Here is a 24,949-nt window from a genome sequence, read left to right as displayed (position 1 = left end):
AATCTGTAGGTTCTCTTTTGACTCTTTTGGAGAAGTCTTTGGAAACACATAAAAATTTAATCTTTAGAAGGTCCCAATCATCTGGCTTCTCTTCTGTAAGTGAAGTAGGTTTTATATACTTGGATTATGAGAAATGAGTCTGACTTCAGCTGAACCCTCTAAAAGATCATCGTCACCTGGCCCATGATGATAAATCCTCACTATACTGTGCAGCTTCTGCTTTGCACCACAGCAGAAGACTATGTTGATAAAGCTGTGTCATAATTGGGCAGGAAAGGCAGATTTAGATAATTATATATTAACTGAACCCCTATTTTGTGTTATTGAAGGCTAGGCACAATTGTTAAGTTGAATCCTTATGAAGCTTTGTTCTTCACTATAGCCTGACCTGTCCTTATTTTTTATTTATTTATTTTTAGTTAAAATAAATAAATAAAATACTTAAAAATCTCAATAAATATACAACAGCTCATTGAGCATAAATTTTAAATTTCTGTTTTTATAGAAACTCTGGAACACTTTATTTGAAAGAGTATTCATAAAATGCATTGCCTTCGCAAGGACTTGCTGAGTCACTTGCTTCAGTTTTTGACCTATTCAGCACTCTTAAAACTTACAGACAGTATTTGTATGAAATACTAGCAGAAATGTTATCATGTCCCACAAGCACACTTTGGACTCATACATTCAAATCTTGATTTCCATTCACCTATCTACCCCAAGACAACTTGAATAAGTCAGAGCTTTAACTATCAACCTTCCCCTACATAAGAATGCTGTGATTCTTCAGATCTGTTTTATTATCTCATGATATGAGTATCTTTCTTTTTATTCCTTTTTATGGTACATACTAAATCTATGGGTGTTTTGGATACTTTCTACTAAGCTTTGGGTGTTCTTAACAGCAACCATTTCCCTATAAAATGTAAAGTACACCTTATTTGTTCATGTCTGTTATATAAATATGTCATGTATCTTTGCCACTATGGCACCACCTAAATTCATTCCATGGTGTTTTTATAGGTGGGACAGGAAAGTAAAAAATTACATTTAAAATCTATTTTGACAAATACAGCAAGAAACCAAAGACATTTCCACTAATATTTTTCTTGACTGCAGAGGCATTAGTAGGGCTTTAGTGTGATCAGGTCTAATCTGAGGGTGAATTATAATCCACCAATACCCTAATAAAGATAAAATTGTTGAGAAAATTGAAGCTAAAATAATCCTAATAAGCCTGTGTCTGCCAATGTTAAAAGAAACAAGTATGTTGCTATTTTATGTAGTTTCTTTCTACCAGAGTTTATTAGATAACTTACCACATTGGTCATTCTTTATATATGTGGAAAATATTCATTATGCAAATAGAACCATAAAGCAGAAATCTGTAAGAAGAATAATACAGAAAATGTCAATCATTTGTAACTAGGTCACCTTAAATAACAGAAATTCTACACCTAGGTATATACCCACAGTAAATGAAAACATGTCTACACAAAACTTATGTACAGATGTTCTATAATAGCGTTATTCATAATAGCTAAAAAGTGGAAACAACCTAAATGTTTATCAGCTAATGAATGGATAGATAAAATGTAGTATAGCCATACAATCTATTATTGCCCAGCAATAAAAATAAATGAAGTCTTGATACATGTTACAATATGAATAAACCTTGAAAACATTAGGCTAGCTGAAAGAACTCAGTTACAAAAGACCATGTTTTATGATTCTATTCATATAAAATGTCCAGGATGGGCAAATCTGTAGAGACAGAAAATAGATTAATTTGCAGTGCCTAAGGTATTTGACTGCTAACCAAAAGGTTGGCAGTTCAAACCCAGCATCTGCCACTCCACCGAGGAAGATGAAGCAATCTACTTCTGTAAAGATTTACCACCTTGAAAACCCAATGGGGGTCGCTGTGAATAGGAATCGACTGAATAGCAGTGAGTTTTTTTGTTTGTTTTTAGTTTTTTCAGTGCTGCGGTGTGGAGGGATTGGGAGGTAAGCTAAGGGGAGTGATTGTGGTGATGGATGCACAACTGTGAATATACCTAAAGCCATTGAATGGTACATTTTAAATGGGTAAATTGTGTATGGTGTGTAAATTGTATCTCAATAAAGCCTTTTTAAAAAAATTGTCATAAAACAGCATTTAATTATGCTCACAATATTGGGAGTCAATTTAGGCAGGTCACAGGAGGGACAGTTGTCTACTCCACAATGACAAGATCCTTAGCTGGGGGGACTCAACTGGCTAGAGTTTTCTGGTGTGACTCAACTACAGTCATAGGCAGTGGTATTTTGGAACGAGCTCTCACCAGCTTCAGAGAACCAATTGTGCATCACATTAGTTGAAATTGGTCATGATGGTAGTATTTACACCATGGAAATAGAAAAATGCTACAAATCAGGCTTTCCTGGTTTAAGTACTAGAACAAAATCAAAGTGTGTGTGTGTGTGTGTGTGTGTATATATATATATATATATATATATGAAATGGCATCAGGACTCTAAAGGAAGCCTGCAGTCGCGTGTGTATTTGTGAACTAAGGTTTTGACATAAGGAATAATTTAGCATGTGTCTTTCCCTGAGGTAGCAGAATAAAAAGACTAGGACATTCTCATGTTGTAGTAAGGCAGCCCTCTGCCAGCCTGTATCCTTAGGTTTCCCATGTGTGCATCACCACATGACTGTCTCTGTCAGAGAAGTGAGGATGGAAGCCTAGGACGGGAGTACCACCAAGCACCATGAAAAGCCCAGGAAGCTGCCACTTGCCTTTCAAGGACATTAATTATAACTTCAAATATTTTAAATGACATGTTTTGGAAGGGGAGAGAACATATGAAATGAACATAATTAAGGTCCTCCTGGCAACCCCCTTTTGTCCATCTGGAAGAATGGAATTGAGGATGAAACCTTTTTGACTGATTTGTTTAGAAGTTCCTACTACTTAACTGTTCTTTCTGGTTCAGCAAAAAGTTTGGGTAGGTATGAAGTCCTGAATTAATCAAATGTTCAAGTGTGCTGTTGCCAAGAAATTGTTATGCCCATGAATACGGTGATTGAAAACCTTACCACTGAAGAACACTGCTGTGTATCTGTGTGCAATGTGAGCTCAATAAGGATGTACTTGGGGGAAAAAGTGAAATAAATGGCGTAAAGCATGTGACAAGTGTGTGTGTTTTTATTTTTGTGGGTTACAGTTGGGATTGATTGCTTCAGTCTGAGGAATCTGGGAAAATATGGTCTCCACTCTCAGACTAGCCACTGGAGACAGCATACCCCTTCTGCTAACTTACCAACTATGTCATTATCCAACATTTGCATTTACAGCAATTGTAAAAAATCTTAACTATTTTGCTCATTGACATTCATTTGGCAGTAATGAATGCTGAGGTATGAGACGAGAATGCTGGCTGTGACATTTAAGGTTATGTGTATGCTTGGCTGGGCTATGATTCTCAGTGGTTTGATGTTACATAATGATGTAATAGAGCAGTTACATAATGATCTGATCCTCCATTTTCTCATAACACCAATTTTCACGTGATGACCTGGTCTTTGAAAACTAACAATATTGATAAGTGAAGAGTGGGTGGATATGAAATTTATTAATATAAAGACTTTAGAAGTTTACTGTGGGGGGTGGTGATACTGTTAGATGCCATCAAATCATCTCCAACTCAGCAACCTCATGTACAGCAGAACAAAACACTGCACAGTCCTGTGCCAGCCCCAACGATCCTTACTATACCTGAGCCCATCATTGCAGCCATTGTATCAACCCATCTTAATGAGGGCCTTCCCGTTTTTCGTTGTCCTTCCACTTTGCCAAGCATGAATCCTTCTCCAGGGAATGGTCGCTGCTGGCAACATGACCAAAGTAGATGAGACGAAGTTTGGCCATTCTCGCTTCCAAGGAGCATTGCAGCTGCACTTCTTCCAGGACAGATTTATTAATTCTTTTAGCAGTCCATGTACTTTCTTTCAGCATTCTTTGCCAACACCACAACTCAAAAGCATTGACTCTTCCTCGGTCTTCCTTTTTCATTGTCCACCTCTCACATGCATATGAGGTGATTAAAAATACTATGGCGTGTGTCAAGCGCACCTTAATCTTCAAAGAAACATCTTTGCTCTTCAGCACTTGAAAGAGGTCCTTTGCAACAGATTTGCCCAATGCTATACAACATCTGATATCTTGACTGCCGCTTCCACTGGTGTTGATTGCAGAACCAAGTAATACGAAATCTTTGACCACTTCAGTCTTTTCTCCATTTATCATGATGCTGCTTATTGGTCCCATTCTGGGGATTTTTGTTTACTTTATATTGAGATGTAATCCATACTGCAGACTGTAGTCTTTAATCTTCATCAGTAAGTGTTTCAAGTCATTCTCACTTTCAGCAAGAAAAATTGTGTCGTCCACATAATGTAAGTTGTTGATGAGTCTTCCTCCAATCCTGATGCCACGTTCTTCTTCATATACTCCAGCTTCTCAGATTATTTGTTCATCATCTAGATTGAATAAGTATGGTGAAAGGATACAACCCTGACACACTCCCTTCTTGATTTTAAACCATGCAGTGTCCCCTTGTTCTGTTCGAACAACAGCCTCCTGGTCAAGGTACAAATTCCTCATGAGCACAATTAAGTGTTCTGGAATTCCCATTCTTCTCAATGTTACCCATAATTTGTTATGATCCACACAATTGAATGCTTTTGCATAGTCAATAAAAGCACAAGTAAACATCTTTCTGGTGTTCTTTGCTTTGAGACTGAAGCAGACTCGGAAGAAGGAAAAGGCCATTCACTTCTCAAAGAACTGGCCAGTGAAAACCTTATGAATAGTAGAGAAACAACGTCTTAGTATGAGTAGAATTCCTTTTTGTTCTAATTGGAATTATGATATCAACCAAACTGCTGTGTTCTTCATATCTTATAGTTAATTGCAGTTAATAGTTAGGCTTTAGAAAAATAAGGAGTAGAAGCACCAACAACTACTAGAAACAAAACCTTTTTCAACTTGGCTAGGAATCTGCTCAGATGTAGTTAATTTGATTCACTGCTGATAATGACCTGATGGGAACTTTCTGGCACCATAATACGGTTTTAGGAATTCTATAGGCTACTATTTTAGATGATTAAAGTTTATGAACCCATTTGGCGGGTTGTCTATGAGGCAGAGTTAGAGTTATCCTTTGTAACAAACAGGAATCTTTCTAATGAGCAAGATCACATTTCCCAATTTAGAGTACTTCAGTAGTTTCATTGCCTCAGGATAAAGTTCACATTCTTCACCTTCCTAGGCCCTTTGTGTTTTTGGCCTTGCTTTCCTCTCCAGCTTCATTTCATCTGAACATTATACACACACACACACCACTAGGTGCCATGCACTTTTCTGTCATTTCATCTGACGCCCTGCAATTTCAATTGCAAGCTTTCAAACTTGCTATTCCCTTTGCTAAGAACACTCCTCTCTCCCTCTTTGTTTTTCCTTCCAGTTTTCCACTCCACCTCTAAGTTAACTCTTCCTTAAGTTTTTGAAGCTTTTCACTTCCAATTTTTGTTTTGGTCAGGTGCCCCTCTGTGCTCTGAGCCTTCCTTGTACTTCTGTCATAGTTTGTAAGTATAAGTGGCTATACTGCATATTACCTATTTACTTGTCAATAGCCTCTTAGGAGTCCCTGAGTGGTATAGTTGATTGCTGGGTTACTAACCCAAAAATTGGTAGAAAGCCTTTGCAATCTGGTTCAGAAAGATTACAACCATGAAAACCCAGTGGAATGCAGTTCCATATGGAGTCGCCGTGAGTTAGAATTGATTCAGTGGCGACTGTTTTTTTATTTTGTTTTAACCTCTTGGGTAGGAGCAGTGTCTAATTGACCATTGTATCCCTAGCTCTGTGCATCCTAAATAAGTGTTCAATACAAATTTGTTGAATAAATGAGTAAACAAAGGAACCAAGAGCTGCTGGATATTTATGACTAAACCAGAATGTTCATTCCAGACACAGGTGTCTGTACCCATTAGCCATTCATCCTTGACAGCAGCCACCAACCAGCATCTGTTTTTCTACCAAGACGAGATGCACCCAGTGATAGACCTCCTGTAAAAGGACCCTGTCATGCTGTCAACAAGCACTTTCACAGACCCTCTGGTATTACTATTGGGATTTGCTGCCTTTCACATAGATCATTCATGTAAAAGTGCATATTTTGTTGCAGAATTAATGTAATGTGCTTGCTCAGTAAAGGTGTACATTACAGCACCCTTTACAGTTTTATTGTTTGATAGATGTGTGCTGATAATTCTCATATAATTCAGGGGACCTCCAGCAGTTAGTTCATTAGGATTTCTATCACTAGACGGGGCATGAAGTCTGTTGCCTCCACATTATTGCTTGGTCCTCTGCCTAGTCCTTTGACAGGGTTGGGAGTAGGGAACTCAGCAACACTACTGTCAGCATTGCCCACCTCCGTTCAAAGACTTCACTGTTAGCTTCTGGGCCTTCTGCCCTCACTCTTCACCCCTTCTTGTTGTTAGGTCCCATTATGTCAGTCTCAACTGATAGCGACCCTGTGTACCACAGAATGAAACACTGCCCAGTCCTGTGCCCACATGAAACAAGCATCCAGGAAATGAAAAGTTCTTATAGAAAAAGATTAGGGACCTTTGAGAACTAGAGTTGGATAAGCCTGGAATAGAGGAATCAAACTGCTGTATTGGACATAGAGTTGCTGAAGATTCTTTATCTGAAAAATTGTTCATTTTAGTGTAATGGATCTGAGCACTCCAACTAAAAAAACTATGATTGATGTGGTTTACTAGTACCTGTTGTCCCTTTTCTAGTCTGGAATTAGGACATACACCTTTCACCACTGTAAGACTAATTTGTTTTATTTTAGAAAAGTATTCTGGTTTGAGAAACAACTTTAGGCCTGAGATATAAAATTATTCTCCCACATCTTTGATTTCTATAGCTGTGATTGCTTTGTGGCTTAGAATATGGCACAAGTGGCTCTTTTGAGTGATTAATTTTTTTTTTTTTTTCATTTCAAAAAATGAACTCCCTATGTGATGATAAGGAACTCTTGTGGCACTGTGGTTAAGGTATCAGGCTGCTAAACAAAATGTTGTCAGTTCAAATCCACCAGCTGCTTCATTGGAGAAAGATGAGATAGGCTGCTTCAGTAAAGTTTTGCAGCCTTGGAAACCCTGTGAGGGTCACTATGAGTCGGAATCAACTCAGTGGCAGTGGTTAGGCTATGTGATGATGTTGTTGTTGTTGTTATGTGCCGTCGAGTCAGCCCTGACTCATAGCGACCCCTCCTTGGGTTTCCAAGGCAGTATCACTACGGAAGTAGGATTGCCCAACCTTCCTTCCGAGGAGTGGCTGGTAGGTTTGAACCGTCAGCCTTATGGTTAGCAGTCAAGTGCCTTAGCCACTATGCTACCAGAGCTCCCTATGTGATGATAGAGGAGTTTATTTCTGATTAAGTGACATAAACAAATGAGTAATGAAAGAGACTAGATTAAAATACTTTAAAATAGATCAAACCAGGGCTTCAAATTTGGTGTGACACCCCACCCCACCCCCTCTGAGAATCTGCATTTCCACCCCAGATACACTGAAGCAGAATCTACAGCTGAGCGAGATCCCTTAGGGATCTATACGAATCACCTGGGGGATCTGTTAAACTGTTGATCCTATTCAGTGCATCTGGATTAGAAATGCAGGTTCTTAGCAGGGGGTCAAACCAGAATGAACCATCCAAAGCCTTGGATGAAACATTGGATCGTAGTGCATATAATGGAAACACAGGTATGTTTTACCCTCATGTAAAACTAATACACAGTCACAGCAATTAAATCGATCCTATTTCCATAAAATTTACTGCCTTGGAAACCCAGTGGGCGTTGCTATGAGTCAGGGTCAACTCAATGACAATGGCAAGTTTGGTTTAGTTTTGGTTTATTTCTAATCCTGCATTCATCAGAAGGTCATCCTGAAATCACCTTGTGATTGTTGTTGTTTTGTGCCGTTGAGTCCACAGTCCACCTTACAGCTTCAGGGATGTGGAAAGCACTCATTATTATGGTGACCTTGTGATTAGTCACCATAATAATGAGTACTTTCCACATCCCTGAAGCTGTATTAGGTGCTGTATTTACATTATCTCAGTTAACACTTAATACCATTTCTGTGAGATACTCCAATCCCTGTTTTGTCCACACAGAGAAAATGAGGCTCCGCAAGGAGAAGCCAAGGTTCCACTGTCAGTAAATGGCAAATCAGTATTCAAACCTCAGTTTGACCCCAAAACCTGCCCATGTGCTTTTAACCCATACACTGTTTTAAGGGTTGGGTCAGAGCTGGAGAGAAATGTGTTAGTATCCTGCTTTATGAACATAATTTCTTCTTCTGGAAAGTTGCTAATGATTAATAGCTATACTTAGAAATAAACCTCAGCATTTATGATATAATTTGTTGTCTAAGAGCTTTTCTAGGCTATTTAGTGCAAATACTTTTCCCATGAGATACGTTAATAGCTTCAAACTTGGGACACGTCAGAGTCACCTGGGGAGCTTGTAAGCACGTGAATACCGAGGGCCCCGCCCCAGACCCACTGAATCAGAATCTCCGTGCGTGGGGCCTGGCATCTGATGTTTAGTAAGCTTTCCAGGCGATTCTGATGCATACAGAAGCTTGAGAATCAAAGGCCTTAGGCACTACGCCAGCAGAGCTCCTTTCTGTGAATGGTAGGTTTGTTTTAGGAATGATAATTCTTAGGTTTGTAGAGTTACTCAGGGCCTCATAGGAAGTTTGGAATTAAAACTTAAATTCTTAATCATTTTTCTGTCTAAATATATAGCATGATTGTAGATTGGCAACCTTTCTGGTATGATCTATCATAATGGAACAGATTGTCATTTTATTTCTTGTTGAAAGATTATGTATTAATGATGGTAGCTAGCCCTCTGTGTGTTTTAGTGTTTTTTACTTGGCAGCTGAGAGATGATGCTTGTTTTTTCTTTAATCACTATTAATAAAATCTCAACAGTTTAAAACAACAACTGTTCAGTTTCCAAATAAAGAATCCCAAAATCCTAAGATTAAAGCCAACACATATAGCTAAAGCCATATGTTACTTGAATTATCTTTTACAACATCTCCACCAAGTGGCTAAGTAGCCTTTTCCTATTAGATAGCTGGATGCCGCCTGGGAACAGTCTATACCTGACTTGTTTGTTGCTGTTATGTGCCATCGAGTCGGACCCGACTCATAGCGACCCCTCCTTGGGTTTCCGAGGCAGTATCACTATGGAAGTAGATCGCCCCTTCTTCCTTCCGAGGAGTGGCTGGTGGGTTTGAACCGCCAGCCTTCTGGTTAGACTTAGCTCTTCTTTAAAGTGAAATATTTCTTTAGAGCTACCATACATTGCTGGCTTAGTGCCTAAGGCATTTGACTGCCAACCAGAAGGCTGGTGGTTCAAACCCACTAGCCACACCGCAGAAGGAAGACTGGGCAATGAGTTGCGATAGATTCAATTGCAGTGAGTTTGGTTTGGTTGGGTATACACTGGTCCTAGTTCTCACCCCTTATTGGAACTTCTTACACAAGTCACTTCAAGAAAGTGACCCCCTGATTGTTTTTTTCTGCAAGTCTACAGGATACTTCACTATTAGATGTAAGCTGGGCTTGTTCCATGATCAGGCCAGCTGACAGCTATTTTCTGTACAGATGTACATACAATATAGAACTTAAACCAAATCTGTAACTCATATGGTTTCTTTATAAATTTTAGTAATGATACAGAGTTTTGTCATGGGGTGCTTAGAGACCTAAATGACAGAAAAAGAAATGTGATCTTATGTTCTATCAAAGCATTCTCAGTGCTGCATTTATATTAATATCATTAGCATAATATAAAGGACTCACTGGTGACACAGTGGTTAAGTGGTCACCTGCTAACCAAAATGTTGACAGTTCAAACTCGCCAGCTGCTCCATGGGAGAAAAGACCTCATGGTCTGCTGTGAAGATTGCAACCTAGGAAACCCTATGGGGCAGTTCTACTCTGCCACATAGGGTCATGAGGAGCCAGAATCAACTTGATGGCACACAACAACGGCAATTGGGTGGCACAAAAGATTAAGCACTCAACTACTAACTGAAAGGTTGGTGGTTTAAATTCACTGAAAAGAGCCTTGGAAGAAAGCCCTGGCAATCTGCTTCTGAAAGGTCATGGCCTTAGAAACCTTATGGAGTGCAGTTGTACTCTGACACACATGAGTTTGCTATGAGTCAGAATTGACTCAGCGGTTGATTAGCTGAAGTGTGACTTGTTAGCTATAGTAACTAGATTTAAGTTTAAGAAGTTGTTTGCTTTATCTTTCAGTTTGTCAAACCCTCTAAACACCAAGTGGTTGTTAATAAGTCTCTTCTAATTGAAAAATATCTTGTACAACAGGTTCCTGAGATTTATTTGCTTCTTTGAAGCTAAAGAAGAGAAAGAGAGCATTTGTGTCCTCACCACCTGAGAACTTCTGGCTCTTAACATGCCTTCTTAGGGACATATGATTCTTCACCACCCTTTCCTACAGACCTGAGCTTGATCTGTAGGCAAAGGAAAAAAAAAAATGCAAATATATCACTAATTGGTAGTTCAGCTGCCGTGGACGTTAATGTTAACAAAGGGATTTTGATGGCTGTGTGGCCAGCCCAAGCCTAGTCCTGAGCCTAAAGAACTAGTAACCCATACTGTGAAAAACATGGGATACCAGTGGATATGCTAGTGGCTCACGCACACCTACTCCATTCCAATTATATCGCCGGCCTGAAAGACAGTTAGGGTAAGTAGTGATTAAAGGAGGGAAAAAAGACCTTTTCTCTGTGTACTTTCCCATTACACAGGAGCAAGAAAACTTCCTGTGATGCTTTCCAAATTAATATTATATCCTAACTAGTATATGTCTTCTTGTATTTTGGACTTTAGATTTCTGAGAAAATGGAACAAAATAGAACTAAACTTTATTCTTAAAGAAATTGAATAAATCAGGCAAAATTATAGCAAAAACAACTCACGGTTACAATTCATATAAAAAATATGTGGGTGCTTTATCTTTGGAGTATGAGTGCTGAGATGGAAGCTTTTAGAGGTCTTGTTCTAGAATAAGAGCATGATACTAAGAGTTATTTTATTCTTAACACTCTAAATGTTTACATACATTATCTCAATATATTTATTCAACAGATATTTGAGTGTCTACTAGGTGCCAGGCACTATGCTAATCTTTGGGTATACAGGACGTTATGGATTGAATTATGTCCCCTAAAGTATATGTTGGAATCCTAGCACCTTTGCCTGTGGAAGTGAGTCCCTGGGTAGCATGAATGGTTAAGCATTCAACTACTAACCAAGAGGTTGGCAGTTCGAACCCATCCAGAGGTGCCTTGGTACAAAGGCCTGGCAATCTGCTTCTGAAAGGTCACCTTGATGACTCTATGGGGCACAGTTCTACACTGCAACACAAGAGGTCACCATCAGTCACCAGTAACTGGTTTGGTGCTTTGTTTTTTATACTTGTGAATGTAATTCTGGTTGGGAATAGAATTTTCTTTGTTATAGTAATTTAACAATGTCAGTAGGATGTTTCCTAAACCTAATCACTTCTAAGTTATAAGGAGTAGCGTAGACACACACAGCTAAGCACAAGTTTGGAGAGATAGATGTCATGCCATATGAAGTTTGCCAAGGACCTGAGGATTGCTGGAAGAGACATGGATCTTCCCCCAGAGCAACAAAGAGCAAGTGGGCTTGTAGCACCAACATCTCGAATTTGGCCTCTTAGCCTGAACTATATGAAAACAAATTTCTGTTCTTTAAAGCCACCCAATTATGGAATTTCTATTACAGCAGCACTAGGAAACGAGGAAAAAAACCCATTGCTGTCGTGCCAGTTCCGACTCATAAGTGACCCTAAAGGACAGAGCAGAACTGCCCCATAGGCTTTCCAAAGCTGAAAATCTTTACAGAAGGAGATTGCCACATCTTTCTTCCATAGAGAGGCTGGTGGATGTGAACCACTGACCTTCTGGTTAGCAGCTGAGCGCTTAACCACTGTGCCACAAGGGCTAAGTCAGAAGGTAAACAAAATAGGCATGACTCTGTCTTCATATAGTTTACACTTTAGAAGGCAAGAAAGATAATTATAGATAATTAAAATTGCAAATTTAGATATGCACGTAAACATAGTAAAACTTGGCTACCTAGGAAAAGTGAACACAAAAAAAAAAACAAACTGAGATCTAAGAATAATTCAAAATTAATTTAGAACTTTATTACACCTTCTTTTCAAATATTTGTAAAGGGGGATTCATTCATAATACACAGCAAAACTCTTAAGTCTTTCTCCCTGTAACACCCCCAGTCTCATTATCTCACACAGAATGGTGCTGCTCTCTCTTGCTCATCCCTGCTCTCCCCATACTCAACCCAGCATTTTCCCCTTTCATTTTTCTGGTGAATAGTTTTCAGCGCTTTCTGTTGTAAATCCAGCTTTAATGTAATGAAGAACTAAGAGCTATGTTTGAGAATAACAGGGGACACCACTTTACACTGGATGGTCACAGATGACTTCTCTGAAGGGGTCACACAGACTGAGACCTGGCAGATGAGGAGAGAGCTCTTAGTTGCATCTCAGTCCAAAACCTAGGTTACAGATCATTAGCTCTTTCCAAAAACAAATCATGTAATTTTAAGATTCCTTTAGTCTTTCCTAAGAGTGGATATTTTTCTTCCTTCACTATATTATGTCACTTCAATACTAGCTGATACTTTCACTTAAGGGTTTAACATTATTGACAAATTATAAAACAAAATGGTCACTATCTCTTCTACACATTTGCTTCTGATGTTATGTCTTACAAATCTACTTGTCTTAGTTATCTAGGGTAGAAATACCACAAATGGGTGGCTTTAACAAATAGAAATTTATTTTCTCACATTTTAGGAGGCTAGAAGTACAAATTCAGGGTGCCAGCTCTAGAGAAAGACTTTCTCTCTCTGTCTGTTGTAGGTGAAGGTCCTTGTCTCTTCAACTTCTGTTTCTTGGTTCCCTGGAGATCTCCATGTGGTTTGGCATCTATCTTCCCCCATCTCTGCTTGCTTAATCTGATCCTTTTATATTTTGTAAGAGTTGACTCAAAACACACCCTACACTAATTCGACCTCATTCACAGACAACTCATTCCCAACCAACCTCATTAACAAAGACAACCCCCTGGGATTATAACCACAGGCATAGAGGTTGGGATTTACAACACATATTTTTGGAGGACACAATCCAATCCATAACACCGAGTGAATCAGAGAAATAGTAAGTCTAATTCCAAGGAAATAAATATTAAAACAAAATGTTCATATGACAAAATGGTGCCCAAAGCCAGGAAAGTTAAGCAAAGTTTCAGGGTGATTTGATATAGTATCCACAAGCCTCTCTAACAGCATGGAAGCTTCCTTGTCACTGGCAACTTCATTTTAAGCTACTCAAAAAAGAGGATCCACATGAATGGAGGTGACAAGTTAGTTCTTGTATCATAATTGGTTATCTGAATTCTTCTCCTCTTCTGAGGCCTGCTTTAAATCCTACCTTCTCTATAAAGCTTTCTTGGATCACTCCAGGAATAAAAAATTTTTCAATTCCTTTGACATGTATTATGTTGTGGCTTGTTTTTATAGTTGTTAAATAGTTGCTTCTAATTCTTCAGGACTGAACTACATCTATCATCCCTTCCTCACCAATTACGGCTTTAAGCTTCTATAATATATTTATATATGTCTACCTACTTATTTAATTCCTAAGAATTTAACCTCCAAAAAAGTCCAAAAAAAATATTTTAGTAGTGTGAGTGAAAACAAAACAACCAAAAACAGGTTAATGGATAATAATATACTTGAATACCTAAGGAATATTAACATACATAAAAAAATAATTCTACAGCCATTAAAATGGTAAGTAGGAAGACCATAGAAACTTGGAAAAGTGTTATCTTACTAAAGGAAAAAAGTAGAATACAAAATCGTCTTTGTTGTTTCAACTATGTAATAATTATGTACATTTGATTACAGATTAGAAAAGAGCACAAAGAAAGTTAGTTGCTATATTCAAACCAAGCACACTGAAGTTGGATCCTACTCATAGCAGCCCCTCCTTGGGTCTCCAGGGCAGTATCGCTACGGAAGTAGATTGCTCAACCTTCCTTCCAAGGAGTGGCTGGTGGGTTTGAACTGCCAGCCTTCTGGTTAGCAGTCAAATACCATTAGGATGGTGAAATTAGGAGTAAAATTTAGAATTTTGTAGAATTTAAAATATGCTTTAGGAGCTCTAGTAGCTTAGTGCCTAAGGCACTTGACTGCCAACCAGAAGGCTGATGGTTCAAACCCACCAGCCACTCCTTGGAAGGAAGATGGGGCAATCTACTTCCATAGTGATACTACCTTGGAAACCCAAGGAGGGGTCGCTATGAGTCAGATCCGACTCGACGGCACATAACAACAACAACAACATGTTAAACTTTGCTGTCAGCTAGTACATGTTGAAAGTAAAGACTTTAAGAATGTTGGTTTCAAATGACATAGTTTATGTAGGAGAATTTGGGAGCTCTGGTAGCATAGTGCCTAATGTATTTGACTGCTAACCAGAAGGCTGGCGGTTCAAACCCACCAGCCACTCCTCGGAAGGAAGATGGGGCAATCTACTTCCGTAGTGATACAGCCTCAGAAACCCAAGGAGGGGTCGCTATGAGTCGCGTCCGACTCGACTCTATGACACATAACAACAACAACATGTAGAATTTAGTTGAATCTAAAACATAAATGTTAGTTACTGTGACAATTCAGATAGGCCAGGATGAGAGCTTTTAATACATTAATCACAGAATTGACACTTTGTACTAGTATAAAAAAAAAGAATTTGCAGTTCAGTTACAACTTATAGTGACAGTCAGGCATGCATCCAGGAGAATGTTTTTTCCCCCAGTACCCTTTTCTCTGGCTCCAGAATGAGAAACCGGCACACTCCTCTGTCTCCCCTGATGCTTCCAGACTTCTGTTTACCATGGATCTTCTTTCCTGAAATTATTGATCTCTTTTTGCCACTCTTAGCCAACATGTTCAAGATCTTTGCCACTACCTCTTTAACATCTGGTTCTATGTATCCTCCTTCATTGATGAAATCTTTAACATTCAAGTTGATTCTTCAGACATAAAAGAAAGTACGAGAAAGGAATATATGAATCACTTTCATTTATTTTATAAGAGGAAATTATGTATGTATATCTGCTTTAGCAAGAAGGGAATGAATAATATCTGGCTATAATAATACATGTCTCAAAGTCTGGTTTTTGGAGTTATTGGAAAAAACATGTCATTTTGTATCAGTAAACTTTCTAGGGTTAAGCCTATCCAAACAAAACAATAAAGCACACAACAGTGACTTATATTTAAAAAGCAGGAATAGCAGCAATCGAGAACCATGACCAACTCATGACAACACTGCTGATGTGCAGTGTTTCAGTCAGCCTCCAGTCTGAAAATCATAGGAATTCCGACTATCTGCCTCTGCTCATTAATTGTAAGAGGTCGGCACCCTGCCGACTATTGTAAGCTGCCAGTCTTTCTCATGGAATCCTAAATTAGAGTCTTCTGTAAACCAGGGCCAATATATCTATTAGGCAAAGTAGGCACAGTGCCTAGGGCACATGATATTTTTAGGGGCCCAAAAGATTGTTTTAATTGTAATTTCTTTAAAAATAATACAGAAATATAATAGTAGATTTACAATAATAAGTCAGCCTGGAGATATAGATAGATAGATAGATATGTGATCATAAGGACTAAAGAAAGTACTTGTGTATTTTACTATTTTAGCCTTGATGCTCAAAACCTACTCAGGAACAAAGGACCATAGTTTGATTACCACAGCTCTCTCCACCTCCTACTCAAAGTGTAGTCCATGGGCCACTACTGTGAAGCGTTTGTTAGAAATGCAGAATCTCAGGCCCTGCCCCAGACTTTTCTAATCAGAATGTACAATTTTCTAAAATCCCACTGATACATATGCATGTGAAAATTGAGAGGCACTGTCATTTTCAGAAGAATCTATGCCTTGAAAATATTATACATTTCCTGTGCTGGGAGCACTGCACAGAAATGATAATAAATAAATAAAGTCACTGCCATCAAATCAATTATGACCTATAATGGAAATAAATTGCCTCATCATCCTCCTGTGGAGCAGCTAGTGGACTTGAACCACTGACCTTCTGATCAGCAGCCAGATGTCTTACCCACTATACCACCAGATCTCTTTTGCACAGAAGTGATATGACTCCTAAAAACCAAAAATTCTTGGCCAACAACTCTACTCCCATAAGATCCCACAAGAAGTGGAGGAATCTTCCAACAATCGTGAAAACGATGACCTTGAAAAGACCCCCAAAACTAAACCTGCTGCCACTGGGTTGATTCTAACTCAGTGATGGTATCAGACAGGGTAGAACTGTCTCATAAGGTTTCCAAGGCTGTAGATCTTGACAGAAGCATACTGCTACTCCTTTCTCCCTTCACCTTTCAGAGTGGCTGGTGAGTTCCAACCTCCGACCTTTTGGTTAACAGCTAAATGTTTTAACTATTGTACCACCAGATCTTTCATAAAAAGACAAAAACCGAAACCAAACTCACTGCTGTTGAGTCGGATCTGGCTCAGAGCAACCCCTTCTTGGGTTTCTGAGGCAGTATCACTACGGAAGTAGATTCCCCATCTTCCTTCCAAGGAAGTGGCTGGTGGGTTTGAACCGCCAGCCTTCTGGATAGCAGTCACATGCCTTAGGCACTACACTACCAGAGCTCCCATAAAAAGACAGACTCAAATTAAGTTGTGAAGAAGAGCCAGTCTTCCTCCTTATCAATGCACAGATGTAAATAGAAGGTTAATGTTTGTAAGAGTTGGCCTCTGTTAGCAGACAGCACAGGAGCTAGACAGGAGGGAAGGAGTAAGGCTTGGGGGAGGCTTATTTGAAGCTGGAGTTCAACCATTGAACTTTTAAAGTTCCATGACTTGTCTTGGAGCCAATCCCTTAGCCTAGAGCTCTGAAGTGCATTGGACATATGTAAGCGTTCAGCTGCTAACCAAAGGGTTGGTGGTACAAACTCACTAAGCTTCTGAGCTCCGTGGGAGAAAGACCTATTCATCTGCTCTCCTAAAGATGTTGTTATGTGCCCTCCAGTCGGACCTGACTCATAGCAACCCTCTTTGGGTTTCCGAAGTGGTATCACTATGGAAATAGATTGCCCAAACTTCCTTCCAAGGAGTGGCTAGTGGGTTTGAACTGCCAGGCTTCTCGTTAGCAGTCAAGTGCCAGAGCGCCTAAAGATACAGCCTAGAAAACCTGATCAGGCAGTTTTACTTTGTTACATGGGGTTGCTATGAGTTGAAAGTAACTAGATAGTACCTAACAACAACATACTGCAGGCATAGGCCAGGGAAAAGCTGGGTCCTCCAGTCCAGAAGAACCCTAACACTCACAGTGTAGTGTAACTAACATAACTCCTTCATCCTAACACTTTTGGGTTCTTACTACTATTGTTCAAATACAGTACTAACTATATTTTAGCATTTACAAGGTGGTTTAGCTAGGGTGCACTGGGATGTTTAGAATTTTTCATAATATCTTAATATCTGAGATGATTGTTAACCTTTCATATGAATAAGTTGTTTAGCATATATTCACATTTCCCCAATTTGTTTTACATAAGTTTTCACAGATTTTGGTGGGAGGGATGAGAATTTAGAGTAAAATAGAGAAACTGAACTCTTTCAGTTGTAATTTATTTTGGCACAACAATGAGGCAAATTAGGGCTTCCCTCTGAGAACATCTCATTTCATAGGAGGTCACAGGGAACTTCAGAAAGCCAAACCCAGAATCCTAACAGATGATGTTGTTGTTGTTGTTTGCTGTCGAGTCGGTCCCGACTCATAGCGACCCCTCCTTGGGTTTCCGAGGCAGTATCACTACGGAAGTAGGATTGCCCAACCTTCCTTCCGAGGAGTGGCTGGTGGGTTTGAACCGCCAGCCTTCTGGTGAGCAGTCAAGTGTCTTAGGCACTATGCTACCAGAGCTCCTTAACAGATGATAGGCATTTTTAAATATTATGGGAATTGGCTCTGATTTAATTGAGTGAGATGGGTTAATGTACTTGAAGTAAATGAGATTTGAAAATTTAAAGGGCAAAATCATTTAAAGCAAATAGCAGGGTGTTTGAGGATTGAGGAGACCTGGTGGTGTGGTGGTTAAGCATTCAGCTGCTACTCAAAAGGCTGGAAGTCTGAATCCACCAGCCACTCTGCAGGAGAAGATGTGGCAGTCTGCTTTCAGAAAGATTCCAGCCTTGGAAACCCCCTGAGGCAGTTCTACTCTGTCCTACAAGGTTGCTATGAGTCGGAATGGACTCATTTGCAACAGTTTGGGTTCTGGGGTTTAGATTAGCTGAAGTTTCCCAAGCATTCTGCTAGTGTTACTCTTTCTGTTTTTTAAAAGCAAATCTACTGACATAAATGTAACTGTAGTTAAAGATGCAGTTCTTATTTCTTTGTAATCATACCTTATAACTTTTTTTAAAAAAGGTAGCTGACGTGTGAAGAATAGTTTTGAAAAACACTGCAACACTGAGAGATGCCGACAGAACACAGAATTAGAGGGGAAAACATACTAACCTGTCCCCAATGCATCCACTAAAACTGATTATGAAACTTCTAGGTAGGGATGACAACAATTTTTTTAGCAGGTTCAAATTTTAACAATTCAAATTAATTATATATTTTCAGCAATGTTAGCTTCTCCCTTTATTTTTTAAAATAGCTTTTTTCCTGAATATAAAAATATTACATAAAGAAATAAGAGCTCTGTAGTGCATTGGACACTTCTTAAAAAGAAAATAAATTACTGTCTATAAAGCCCAGTTAGTCTCTGTTGGTGTAATCCAACATTTATACAGATTCTTAGTGTGGATTTTGACTTTTCTTTCTGTTCCTATCCTGCTTCACCCTCTTGTGGCCATGACAGGGAGAAGAGCCATGCAGCAAAAAAAGGCAGAAGAAGAAAAATGAAAGGCCTATGAAGATCACTTCACACTATTTCGCATAATTAAATCTGTAGGGGTCAGGGTCTTGGCAGGAAGCCAGTGAAGTGCTAAAAAAGGAGTAATTGAAAGAAATAATCTATTGATACCTCCCACTGGCTGAACAATGGAAGTCAGAAGGTAAGGAAATTTTGCAGTTCTTACAGGTCCTGCCTTCCAGGGCTCAAAGCAGGTTAGAGAAAGGTAAAAAGTGGATCTGGCTTGACAAAAAGAGCAAGCCCAACGAAAACTCTCTCAAATACAAAGAACAAAACTCATTGCTGTCAAGTCAGTTGCTACTCATAGCGACCCCTCCTCGGGTTTCTGAGGTGGTATCTCTACAGAAATAGATTGCCTATTATTCTTCCTTCTGAGGAGTGGCTGCTGGGTTTGAACTGTCAGCCTTCTGCTTAGCAGTCAAATGCCTTAGGCACTATGCCACCAGAGCTCCTTCTTTCTCAAATATTTCATTGTAATTACGTTGCTGTTGCTAGGTGGCATTGAGTTGGCTCAGACTCGTAGTGACCCTGTGTACAACAGAACGAAACACTGCCTGCCTGGTCCTGCACCAGCCTCACAATCCTTGCTATTCCTGAGCCCATCATTGCAGCCACTGTCTCACTCCATCTCATTGACAGCCTTCCCTTTTTTGCTGACCCTCCACTTTACCAAGCATGATATTCTTCTCCAGGGAATGGTACTTTCTGACAACATGACCAAAGTAGGTCAGACGAAGTCTGGCCATTCTGACTTCCAAGGAGCATTCCAGCTGCAATTCTTCCAGGACAGATTTTTTCATTCTTTTGACAGTCCATGGTACTTTGAGGATTCTTTGCCAACACCACAACTCAAAAGCATCAACTCTTCTTTAGTCTTCCTTATTCACTGTCCAGCTCTCACATGCATGAGGCAGTTGAAAAACCATGGTTTGGGTTAGGCACACTTTAGTCTTCAAACAGACATTTTTATTCTTCGGGACTTTAAAGAGGTCTTTTCCAACAGATTTGCCCAGTGCAATACGTCATCTGATTTCTTGGCAACAGCTTCCTTTGGTGTTGATTGTGAAACCAAGTAATATGAAATCTTGACAACTTCAACCTTTTCTCCATTTATCATGATGCTCCTTATAGGTCCAATTGTGAGGATTTTTTTTTCCTAATGTTGAGATATAATCCATACTGCAGACTGTATAGTCTTTAGTCTTCATTGTAAGTGCTACATGTCATCTTCAATTTCAGCAAGGAAGGCTGTGTCATCTGCATATTGCAGGTTATGAATGAGTCTTCCTCAAATTCTGATGCCCCGTTCTTCTTCATATAGTCCAGCTTCTCGTATTATTTGCTGAATATACAGGCTCAATTAGTATGGTGAAAGGATACAACCCTGATCCACTCCCTTCCTGATTTTAAACCATGCAGAATCCTCTTGTTCTGTTTGAACAGCAGCCTCCTGGTCTATGTACAGTTTCCTCAGGAGCACAATTAAGTGTTGTGGAATTCCAATTCTTTTCAACGTTATCCATAATTTGTTATGATCCACACAGTTGAATGCTTTTGCATAGTCAATAAAACAAAAGTAAACATCTCTCTGATATTCTTTGCTTTCAGCCAAGATCTGTCTGACGCAGTGACATCCCTCATTCTATGTCGTCTCCTGAATCCATCTTACGTTTCTGGAAGTTCTCTATCAACATTCTGCTGCAACCGTTTTTTAATTATCTTCAGCAAGATTTTACTTGTGTGTGATATTTTTCAATAATTTCCGTATTCTGTTGGATCACCTTTCTTTGGAATGGGTACAATTAGGGATCTTTTAAAAGACATGAGTATGAATCGAAGGGCTACATTATGAAATAACTCTTGTATCATTCGGATTCAAATACCTATGCTATTCCTGTGATGTGCCTGGAAAACAGCAGAGATAACAGAACTTCACAATACCTGAAAACATTAATTAGGCTTCTCTTCTCCATCTAATGTCTTTGTAGGTATAAGCCTAGCATTTGAAGGGTTCAAATCATGAGATACTTTGGTTCTGGAGTGACAGTAACTTGCAGGAAGGAAGAAGAAAGGCAGAAATTGAGATACAGAGAACTCAGTTGCTGTTTGCTGCTGGTCGAATCCCACCCTTTGCCCTACATAAAAAGCAATTTCTCAACTCCTATTTGGGGTAAGAACCAACACTGATTACCTATTGGTTAAACTGAACATGTATCTAAGATATTGGCAAAGCAGAGTTACTAAGAATATGTGAAAGAAAGCCAGAAAACTTGGAATGAAGCTGTTTGTAGATTTTGCATCATTTTAGAAAAGTGATATTTTATTTCATTGCTTAGTATAGTTACTACTTGTCTCAGGAATCAGGCCAGCATTTCCTGGGGAATGAACATAATGAGCCAAAATACAATTATTTTGAGGCTTTTATCCTTCGTGATTTATTCATTGCAAATACCTTTTCTCAATAACATAAACAGCAACTACGCACATGCCAGATAGAATACACAGGAATCTGTGGAAGGAGATGATGGAACAGCTCACTATCATCAATCAGAAAAACGTCAGGGGATGACTGCAGAATGGAACAAACCATTAATTGCTCATCTGCAAGGTCAAGTAGAAGCTGAAGAAAACTAAAACAAGATGGTGAGAGCCAACATACAACCTTGAATAGTATATTCCACTTGAATTTAGAGACCATCTAACAATGTATTTGACACACTGAATATTAATGATTGAAGAACAGATGTGTTGTGTGATGACATCAAGGACTTCATACATGAAGAATGCAAAACGTCATTAAAAAGACAGGAATGAAAGAAAAGACCAAAATAGATGTCAGAAGAGAGTCTGACATTTGATTTTGAACATAAAGTATCTAAGTTGTATGGAAGAAATGATGAAGTAAAATAGCTGAACAGAAGATTTTGAAGGGCGGCTCAAGAACACAAAGTAAAGTAGTACAATGCAATGTGCAAATACCTGGAGTTAGGAAACCAAAAGAGAAGAATACACTTGACATTTCTTAAATTAAAAAAAATGAAGGAAAATTTCAAGCCTCAAGTTATAATACTGAAGGATTCTATGAGCAAGATATTGGACAATGCATCAAAAGAGCACGGAAAGAATATACAGTCACTGTACCAAAAAGAAGGAGCTGTGGTGGCATGATGCCTAAGGCATTTGACTGCTAACCAGAAGGTTGGCAGTTCAAACCGACCAGCCCCTCTGTGAAAGGAAAAAACTAACACCAAACTTACTGCCATAGAGTCAGATCCAACTCACAGCGACCCCTTCTTGGGTTTCCGAGGCAGTATCATTACGGAAGTAGATTGCCCACCCTTCCTTCTGAGGAGTAGCTGGTGGGTTTGAACAGCCAGCCTTCTGGTTATCAGTCAGTTGCCTTAGGCACTATGCCACCAGAGCTCCCTCTGTGTAAGGAAGATAGGGCAATCTACTTCTGTAATTTGCCACTTGGAAACCCAAAGGGGTCACTACGAGTTGGAATGGACTCAACTGCAGTGAATTTGGTGGGTTTTTTTGTACCAAAAATAATTGATCAGCATGCAATTATTTCAGGAGGTAACATACGATCAAGAACCAATGGTATTGAAGGAAGACCAAGCTGTACTAAAGACACTGGTGAGAAACAAGGCTCAAGGAATTGACGGAATACCAATAGAGATGTTTCAATAAATGTAACTCTGAAAGCACTCATTTGGAAGACAGCTACTGGGCCAGTCAACTGGAAGAGATCCATATTTGTGCCCATTCCAAAGAGAGGTGATCCAATAGAATGAGGAAGTTTTATATATATATATATATATATATATATATATATATATATATATATATATATATATATATATATATATATGTACATTACTATCACACGCAAATAAACTTTTGCTAAAGATAATTCAAAAATAATTGCAGCAGTACGTCAACAGGGAATTGCCAGAAATTCAAGCCATATTCAGAAGATCATGTGGAACAGGGGATATCATTGCTGATGTCAGATGAATCTTAGCTGAAAGCAGAGAATACCAAGAAGATATTTATCTTGAGTTTTATTGACTATGCAAAGGCATTAGACTGTGTGGATCATAATAAATGGATAACATTGTGAAGAATGGGACTTCCAAAACAGATAATTGTGCTTATGAGGAACCTATACATAGACCAAGAGGCAGTTGTTCAAAAAGAATAAGGAAAAACTGTGTGGTTTAAAATCAGGAAAGATGTGTGTCAGGATTGTATCCTCTCCACATACTTACTCAATCTGTATGCTGAGCTAATAATTCAAGAAGCTGGACTGTATGAAGAAGAATGCAACATGAGGATTAGAGGAAGACTTACTAGTCTATAATATGCAGGTGACACAATCTTACTTGCTGAAAGTGAAGAAGACTTGAAGCCTTACTGATGAAAATCAAAGACTACAAATTTCAGTATAGTTTACACTTCAACATAAAGAAACCAAACATCCTCACAGCTGGACCAATATGCAACATTATACTCAATGAAGAGGTGACTGAAGTTGTCAGGGATTTCATTTTACCTGGATCCACAGTCAATGCCCATGGAAGCAGCAGCCAAGAAATCAAATGACGTAATGCATTGGGCAAATCTGCTGCAAAATACCTCTTTAAAATGTTTAAAAGCAAAGATGTCACTTTAAGAACTGGGGTCTGGCTGACTCAAGCCATGGTATTTTCAATTGCCTTATATGCCTGTGAAAGCTGGATGATGAATAAGGAAGACTGAAGAATTGAAGCTATTGAATTGTGGTGTTGGCAAAGAATACTGAATATACCATGGACTGCCAGAAAAATGAACAAATCTGCCTTGGGAGAAGTACAGCCAGAATGCTCCTTAGAAGCCAGGATAGTGAGACTTCATCTATCATACTTTGGACATGTTATCAGGAGGGAGCAGTCCCTGAAGAAGGACATCATGCTTGGTAGAGGGTTAGCTGAAAAGAGGAAGACTCTCACAGAAGAGGAAGGAGGGAAAGCTGGGAATGATAAAGCGGCAGGATCCAGGTAAGGGGAGGAAGATAGGCCCCACCCAAAGGCAGGAAAGAGGTGTGATAGTTGGGTTGTGTGTCACCTTGGCTGGACCACATTTCTGAGTGGTTTAAGCAGTTGTGATGTGGATTATTCCCATGATGAGACTGGATGTATATGTTTTGAGCAGCCAATCCATTGAAAGGGAGTTTCCCTAGGGATGTGGTTGGTCTGCTTCCAATATATTTATGGACATCCTGGGAAAAGAGACACTCTTCTGTGGATTGGGATCCTGTTGTGCTGCCTACAACTGTGACTGAACAATCCACCATTTGGTCTGGTGATCTTGGATTCATCATTCGTTGGAGTCAACAGCTGGTGTACTGCCTGCTAACCTTGAGCTCGTCAGCCCCTGCAGCTCTGTGAGTCAAAAAAAGCCTCCAGGTTAACATTTGATCCAAGAACTTGGGACTTGCCTGCTTCTATAAGTGTGTGAGCCATTTTCATAAGATAAATTTCTTGTCCATCAACTGAGGAATGGATAACCAAACTATGGTACATACACACAATGGAATACTATGCAACGCTAAAGAATGATGAAGAATCTGCAAAACACCGCATAACGTGGATGAACTTGGAGGACATTATGCTGAGTGAAATAAGTCAGTCACAAAAGGACAAATACTGTATAAGTCCGTTATTATACAACTTAAGGAAAGGTTTATCTATTGGAGGAAATTTTCTTTGTTGGT

The 24,949-nt window shown here is 39.2% G+C and overlaps 1 protein-coding gene across 1 annotated transcript in view; it reads left to right on the top strand.

Moving 5' to 3' along the window:
* The window catches only part of KATNBL1 (katanin regulatory subunit B1 like 1), an 82,169-nt gene that overhangs the window by 47,870 nt on the left and 9,350 nt on the right, over positions 1-24,949 (top strand). The window contains exons 10-11 of the mRNA XM_042780897.1: positions 7,726-7,832; positions 8,561-8,681. Of these exons, the coding sequence (XP_042636831.1) occupies positions 7,726-7,832; positions 8,561-8,681 (228 nt within the window). The remainder of the gene's footprint in view (positions 1-7,725; positions 7,833-8,560; positions 8,682-24,949) is intronic.

The sequence above is a fragment of the Orycteropus afer genome, unplaced genomic scaffold (genome assembly GCF_000298275.1).
Source record: "Orycteropus afer afer isolate SDZICR_OR568_19922 unplaced genomic scaffold, OryAfe1.0 scaffold00068, whole genome shotgun sequence".
Taxonomy (NCBI): Eukaryota; Metazoa; Chordata; class Mammalia; order Tubulidentata; family Orycteropodidae; genus Orycteropus; species Orycteropus afer.
This window is presented reverse-complemented; position numbering and strand designations above follow the sequence as displayed.